Source organism: Oryx dammah, unplaced genomic scaffold, assembly GCF_014754425.2.
Source record: "Oryx dammah isolate SB20612 unplaced genomic scaffold, SCBI_Odam_1.1 HiC_scaffold_5, whole genome shotgun sequence".
NCBI lineage: Eukaryota > Metazoa > Chordata > Mammalia > Artiodactyla > Bovidae > Oryx > Oryx dammah.
The window spans coordinates 68,256,561-68,264,873 of NW_024070189.1; the positions used below are offsets into that span (position 1 = coordinate 68,256,561).

The 8,313-nt window shown below is 34.0% G+C and overlaps 1 protein-coding gene across 1 annotated transcript; it reads right to left on the minus strand.

Moving 5' to 3' along the window:
• Positions 1–5,533: 5,533 nt before the first annotated feature.
• LOC120863780 (olfactory receptor 2T33-like) lies at positions 5,534–6,466 on the minus strand. The gene has a single exon (XM_040240346.1). The coding sequence runs from the start codon at positions 6,464–6,466 to the stop codon at positions 5,534–5,536; it is 933 nt and encodes a 310-aa protein (XP_040096280.1).
• Between the last annotated feature and the right edge of the window lie 1,847 nt (positions 6,467–8,313).

Consider the following 8,313-nt stretch of genomic DNA (forward strand, 5'->3'; position numbering starts at 1 on the left):
TGGCTAGTGGTGGGATTGCTGGGTCATAGGGTGGTTTTATTCCTAGGTTTTTAAGGAATCTACATACTGTCTTCCATAGTGGCTGTATAAATTTACACTCCCAGAAAGAGTGCAAGAGTTTTCCCTTTTCTCCACACGCTCTCCAGCACTTATTGTTTGTAGACTTTTTGATGATGGCCATTCTGACCAGTGTGAGGTGATATCTCATCGTAGTTTTGATTTGCATTTCTCTAATAATGAGAGATGCTGAGTATCTTTTCATGTGTTTATTAGTCATTTGTATATCTTCTTTGTGGAGAAGGCAGAAATGTATGTTTAGGTCTTTTCCCACTTTTTGATTAGGTTATTTGTTTTTCTGAAATTCAGTTTTATGAGCTGCTTCTAAATTTGGAAATTAACCTTTATCAGTTGTTTAATTTGCTATTATTTTCTTCAGTTCTGAGGGTTGCCTTTTCATCTTATAGTTCCCTTTGCTATGCAAAAATCTTCAAGTTTAACTAGGTCCCACTTGCTTATTTCTTCTTTTATTTCCATTAATCTAGGAGGTGGGTCATAGAAATTCTTGCTGTGATTTATATCGTAGAGTGTTTTGCCTATGTTTGCCTGTAAGAATTTGATAGTTTCTGGTCTTACATTTAGCTCTTTAATCCATTTTGAGTTTATCTTTGTATAGGGTATTAAAATGTGTTCTAATTTCATTCTTTACACATAGCTGCCCAGTTTTCCCAGCAGCACTCATTGAAGAGACTGTCTTTGCCCCATTGTATATTTTTGCCTCCTTTATCAAAGATAAGGTGCCAATATGTGTTTGGGTTTATCTCTGGGCTTTCTATCTTATTTCATTTGTCTATATTTCTATTTTTGTGCCAGTACCATACTGTCTTGATGACTGTAGCTTTGTAGTATAGTCTAATGACACATCTGTGTCTCCTATATATCCTCCATTGGCAGATCCTTTACCACTGAGCCACCTGGAAAGTCCATAGATAAATGTATTATATTATTAATATGTGCAAAACATTAAAATTTATATATTTTATTTAAATGAGCATAGATCATATATATAGTTATATATATAGTCACATATTATATTATGTATTAACTGCATATATCAATAATTTACATATATAATTTGTATATACATATATGTGGTCTTCCCATATGGTGCAGTGGTAAAGAACCTGCTTGCTAATGAAGGAGACAGAGGAGATTTGAGTTCAATCCCTGGGTCAGAAAGATACCCCAGAGGAGGAAATGGCAACCCATTTCAGTATCCTTGCTGAAAAAAATTCTATGGACAGAGAAGCCTGGTAGGCTACAGTCCATGAGGTAACAAAAAGAGTCAGACATGACTGAGCACCTGAGTACCCCCATATATATATGTAAGCATTTATTGGTGCGTATTCATAAATCCATAATCTGTAATCTGTGTATCACTCATGTACCAGTTCATAAATAATTTTCAAATGACTGAAGCTGACATCAAATAATTTTCCATGTCCAAGAATATAGTTTCAATTCCTATGTTATATATATTTAGAATGAATTATGTTGACGACTGTTGTCTGAAGATATACATTGACAGAGTATTTTCTAATTTTCAGTTCAGTTCAGTCAATCAGTCGTGTGTGACTCTCTGTGACCCCATGAATAGCAGTACACCAGGCCTCCCCGTCCATCACCAACTCCCAGAGTTCACTCAAACTCATGTCCATCGAGTTGGTGGTGCCATCCAGCCATCTCGTCCTCTGTCATCCCCTTCTCCTCCTGACCCAATCCCTTCCAGCATCAGGGTCTTTTCCAATGAGTCAGATCTTTGCATGAGGTGGCCAAAGTACTGGAGTTTCAGCTTCAGCATCAGTCCTTCCAATGAACACCCAGGACTGATCTCCTTTAGGATGGACTGGTTGGATCTCCTTGCAGTCCAAGGGACTTTCAAGAGTCTTCTCCAACACCACAGTTCAAAAGCATCAATTCTTCGGTGCTCAGCTTTCTTCACAGTCCAACTCTCACATCCATACATGACCCCTGGAAAAACATACCCTTGGCTAGATGGACCTTTGTTGGCAAGTAATGTCTCTGTTTTTGAATATGCTGTCTAGGTTGGTCACAACTTTCCTTCCAAGGAGCAAACGTCTTTTAATTGCATGGCTGCAATCACATTCTGCAGTAATTTTGGAGCCCAGAAAAATAAAGTCTGACACTGTTTCCACTGTTTCCCCATCTATTTCCCATGAAGTGATGGGACCAGATGCCATAATCTTAGTTTTCTGAATGTTGAACTTTAAGCCAACTTTTTCACTCTCCTCTTTCACTTTCATCAAGAAGTTTTTTAGTTCCTTTCCACTTTCTGCCATAAGGTGGTGTCATCTGCATATCTGAGGTTATTGATATTTCTCCCAGCAATCTTGATTCCAGCTTGTGTACTTCCAGCCCAGCATTTCTCATGATGTACTCTGCATATAAGTTAAATAAGCAGGGTGACAATATACAACCTTGATGTACTCCTTTTTCTAGTTTTATTCCTATTTAATTTATTAAATTCAATAGAGATAATGAAGATTGAGTGTAATATTTTATTTTAGCATTTCAGGTTCAAATATCTGAATTTCTATTAGAAGAAAGTCATAATTATTGAAGCTATGGAAGAGCTTTTTTTCCTCTCTCTTTTTTGTTCTCTCTTGAATACCTATAGACATGGTGTTTTGAGTTAATGTGGGATAATTAAATGAAAGAGATTGGGTAGATCATTTAGAAGGTGTTAAAAGTGAAGAAAAGACAGTCCTTTTTAAAATATAAATTTATTTATTTTAATTGGAGGTTAATTACACAGATGTATAGAACAGGCTTTTGAACTCTGTGGGAGAGGGAGAGGGTGGGATGATTTGGGAGAATGGCATTGAAACATGTATAATATCATATAAGACAGTCTTTTTAATAAGTGGTGCTGAGGAAACTGGACAGTTACATGTAAATCAATAAGACTAGAACTAGAACATTTCCCTCACACTATATACAAAAATAAATTGAAAATAGGTTAAACACCTAAATGGACAAACTAAAAACACAATATTCCTAGAAGAAAACATAAGCAGAATAATCTTTTAAATATATGGTAGCAATATTTTTAGAACTATCTCCTAGCTGTTTAGTCACTAAATCATATCCAACTCTTTTGCAACTCCATAGACTGTAGCTCGTCCAGTTCCTCTGTCCATGTGATTTCCCAGGCAAGAATACTGGGGTATGTTGCCATTTCCTTCTCCAGGGGATCTTCCTGACCCTGAAATTGAACCCAAGTCTCCTGCATTGTAAGCTTATTCTTTACCACTGAACCACCTGGAAAGTCCTAGCAAAAAAATAACAAATAAGACCTAACTATTTTTAAAAGGTTTTCCATAGCAGAACAAAAATCTACCAAATGAAAGGATAACTTACAGAAAGGGAAAAAGATATTTTCAAAAGGTATAACCAACAAAAGTTTAATATCTAAAATATGCAAGTTGTTCATACAATTCAATATCAAAAAAAAAGTACCCCAATCAAAAAAATGTGCAGAGGAATTTAGTTTTCCAAGACAGACATACAGGTAGCTAACAGGCACAATAACGTTGCTCAACATCATTAATTATTAGAAGAATGTAAATCAGAGAAATAAGGTATCACCTCACACTTGTCAGAGCAGCTCTCACAAAAAAATAGTCTACAAATGACCAATGTTGGCAAGAAAGTGAAAAAAAGTAAATGCTTGTACACAGCTGGTGAGGATGCAAATTGGAATAGCCATTTTGGAAAACAGCATAGAAGTTCCTCAAAAACCTAAAACTAGAACCATCATATAATGCTGCAATTCCACTCCTGGTTATATACTCCTCAAAAATGAAAACACTAATTCAAAAAAAGTAAATGAACCCAATGTTCATAGCAGTACTATTTACAGTAGTCAAGATGTGGAAGCAACCCAAGTATCCATCAACAGACAAATGGATAAAATAGTGGTATGTATGTGCAATGAAATATTACTCAATCATAAAAAATGATGAAATCTTGCCATTCACAGCAACATGGATGGATTTGGAGGGCATTATGCTAAGTGAAGTAAGTCAAACAGAGAAAGATAAATGCTATATGATATCTCATATATGAAATTTTAAAAATAATATAAATGAATGTACATAGCAAAGCAGAAACAGACTCAACAGATAAAGAAAATATACTAGTGGTTACCAGTGAGGACAGAGAGAGTGGGAGTGGTAACATAGTTGTATGGAATTAAGAGATACAGACTACTATGTGTAGAATAGATAAACAACAAGATTATACAGTATAGCAAAGGAAATATAGCCATTATCTTCTAGTAATTTTTAATGGAATATAGTCTGTAAAAATACTGAGTCACTTATGCTGAATATTTGAAACTAATATAAGGATGTAAATCAACTAAATTTCAATAAAAATAAGTTAGTAAAATTCATATTTAAGAATTTTGGGGAAGAGACTCTTTTGACTCTTCATTTCTAAAGTGATAATCTGTTCAAATCAAAATATGTACAATATAAATCTTTCCTTCTTTCTTACCTTCTCCCCTCTCTCTCACATTTCTTCCTTCTTTCTTTCTTTCCTCCCTTCCATCCTTCTTCAGTACAATTAGATTCACTCCCTTCAGTTATTCAAAAGGGGTAAAATCTTTAGTCCTATGGTTTTTTCTTGTGATTAAATATGATTTTCTTAAATCTGTAAAATAGTTCATATAAAGTAGATTTTTCTTCACTTTAACATGTGAAGAAAGATACTTGGATATTTTTTGCTCCAATTACAGCTGTGTACAACCAATGTGTATTATCAATGTTAATTAATGTGATGAATTTAATCACATATATTTTAACAGTGCTTTTTTTGTCTTCAGATAAAGACATTGGTTTCTCCATGATGACTGCATATTTTGACAGTATCTACATGTATGGATTCCAATCTGTTTATCTAATTAAAAATCTAACTAAAATTATATAATCATGAGAAATAACTCCCTTGAAAACATTTTGATAAATATTTCCTGCAACTTTCATATATACATACATACACATGCATATTTTATATTAATATTGATTATTCATTTGAAATTTATTTTATCAAAATTATATGAAGTAAGGTATAAATTATTTTTTAAAGCAATTAGTTACCTTAAAAATAATTCATCTCTATCATAATTAATGATTTTCATTATATACACACAAAAGAACACACCCCAAAATACAAATTACATGGCTGGTGTCCAGCATATCTTATAATGGAATGCCTCAGCCATTTATTCTTATCGCTGAGGTTCAAAGTTCAGAAAAAAGTAGCATGACAAAGTATGAACACAGAACACATGTCATTTTAACTAATTTACCAAATATGAATTATATAATGTTTTTTAAATTGATGCAAACTGGGAACATGAAAGCAAAGTATATTGACACAAAACAAATTGACACAAAATGAAACCTAAATCTGATTTATGCCACTATGCCAATAATGCTCACTGTAGAAATCACTGAAAATATTTCTCCAGCCACTTTCTAAAAGCCCCCTTGACTTCTTTATTCCTCACACTGTATATAAGTGGGTTCAACACAGGTGTGAAGATGGTGTAAAAGGCAGAGACTACCTTGTCATGAGCCACTGAACGGTAGGATTTGGGCCGCATGTAGATAAATATGATGGTGCCATAGAAAAACCCCACCACAGCCAGGTGGGAGGAACAAGTAGCAAAAGCTTTCTTCCTGGCTGCAGCAGAATGTATGCGGAGCACAGTGATCAGGATGAGACCGTAGGAAGCCAAAATGAAAGACACTGGGATCAAAAGCATCAGGACGCAGCAGACGTACATAAAAAATTCGAAAATCACGGTGTCTGTACAGGCAAGGCGAACAAGCGATGGTGCCTCACAAAAGAAGTGGTTGATTTCTCGAGAGTGGCAGTAAGGGAAGCTCAGGGTGACACCAGCCTGCATCAGCCCATCCACCCCTCCCAAAAGCCAGGAGCCGGCTGTCATGTGCAAGCAGAGCTTCTGATTCATGAGGATTGGGTATCGCAGGGGATGACATACAGCCGCATAGCGGTCATAGGCCATGGCCGCTAAGAGAAAGCACTCGCCCCCTTCCAGAGTGACAAACAGGAAGATCTGGGCACCACAGCCAGCAGGAGAGATAGACCTGATGTGCATCAGGTAGTTGCCTACCATTTTGGGAACAACAGTGAGGACCAGCATCACGTCCATGAGGGAGAGCTGGCTAAGCAGGAAGTACATCGGTGTGCACAGCCGGGAATCCATGTGAATGAGCATGATCATGAAGATATTGCTCATCAGGGAGGTGAGGAAGGTCAGGAGCACCACAGAAAAGAAAAATAGATGGGTTTGTGTGTAGTTAAGGAGCCCTAAAAGAATGAAGTTTATTTCCGTGGTGTCATTTGTATTTTCCATGGCTTCAGTTATTCCTAGAAGACAATGAATAATTAGGAAATGATACTTGCTTAAAAGGAAGCTTGAGCATTTCCTTTTGAAACTTGATCAATAGCACAGAAAAAAAAATGAGACTTGGAGGAAAAATTATGACTTAAATTCTTTCACTGCACCAGATGTTTGGCTTGGCATCCTATTCTCCATATCTTTGTAATTACACATTATTTTTTATCCAAATAAATTATATATGCATACATAATAATATCAATTACATTTCTATTATTTTTGTATATTTTGTCAGTATGGAGTATCTGAGTAACTGAATCTCTAAATTTTTCACTCCTATCAACTGTTGATTTTTGTTTAAATCCCTCTATATGTGGTACTATTAGATATTGTTATGTGCAATAATTATGGCCAATAATAGAAAAGTTTAAAAAAAAAAGTTTGTTTTAATTTACAAATTCCTTAGTAATGAATGAGTCAGAACTGTTCATTAATCTATCAGATTACTTTTGCAAATTTTCTGTGAATATCTCTTTTTCATGATTAATATTGAGTTGTCTGAATTTTCCTTATAGATTTAAATAATTTCTTATCTGTATTTTATGTACACTGTTCTGACTTGTTGCTTATATAGTAAATATCTTCCTCAGCCTATATAAACATATTAACAATTTTTGTTACATTATTTTGTATATTTGAGCTATTATATGATATTTATTTAACATTATGGGCTACATTACATTTGTAGATTGTCTCAGCCCATAACAGTGTGAATGTTATTGGCATAAAACTATTCATTATTGATATGCAAATATATGTTTGAATATATGTTTGAATATATGTTCAGAATAAGTTTGGTATTATTTTTCAGTTTGATCTATGCTTATCAAATACATTATCCCTACAAAATGTATTTTTTAGAGTTCATTTTTTATTACATGGTGTAGAATCGATAAGGCTCTACCTTTAGGGAGTTGCTGAATAACATGTAGCTCAATATAAAATTCCTCCAATTAATCCAAGCCAGATTCAGTGCAAATAAGGGATAGAGACTGAATTACAGAATACTTAAATAACATGAAAAAAATCCAAAATCATGTCAAAATTCACTTAGGAAATATTTTTGAGATTTAAGTAGGTGCTGCATGCTTAGTCACTTCAGTCACATCCAACTCTTTTTGACCTCAGGTTACCGACACCCTTATTGAGTTAGTTTCCTGACTTCTGATTCAGGAAATTCATAGGTTGCTAGACTGTCTTCCAGCACTATCTTCATTTGCTCTGCTGGGGTTCACTTTCTGCTCTCTATTCAAATTGAAAACTATCAACTAATCAACTAATCTTCATGCTTAAGACAAGCTTCTCGACATATTTTTCATATGATGAGTTACTTTAAATATAATTTTGAAAGTCCTACATGGATTTACATTTGAAGAATAAACTATTTTAAACTAATAGCTTTTAAACAATTATTATGATAACCTCACACATTTAATTCAGTATTATATTTCCAAATAAAAACTCATGTAAAATACCTACATGTTTCACATGTAAGCAAAAGGAAATCTAAAATTCAGAAAGCCAGGTTGCTCACTAATGATACACATTAAAAATTAGAGAACTAATAACAACCTTTGCCTTTCTAATCCAATAAAATGTTTCTCTTTAATTTTATGATCTAGATGTAATGAATTCAGAAGTAGGCTTTTTGAGTTTGAACATTTATGTCACTGATGAGTAGTTGAATGAATTTTAGTAATTTAAATAAACATTAGTTAAAATAGTTTCATTATGTGAAAAAATAATATGAAAAATATTATCTATTTCTTTTAGGATTATTTGATAATTAGAAGAACAAGTAT

What these genes read in the sequence shown, in the direction of transcription:
- LOC120863780 (XM_040240346.1), bottom strand. Translation starts at nt 6,466, where the DNA reads ATGGAAAATACAAATGACACCACGGAAATAAACTTCATTCTTTTAGGG.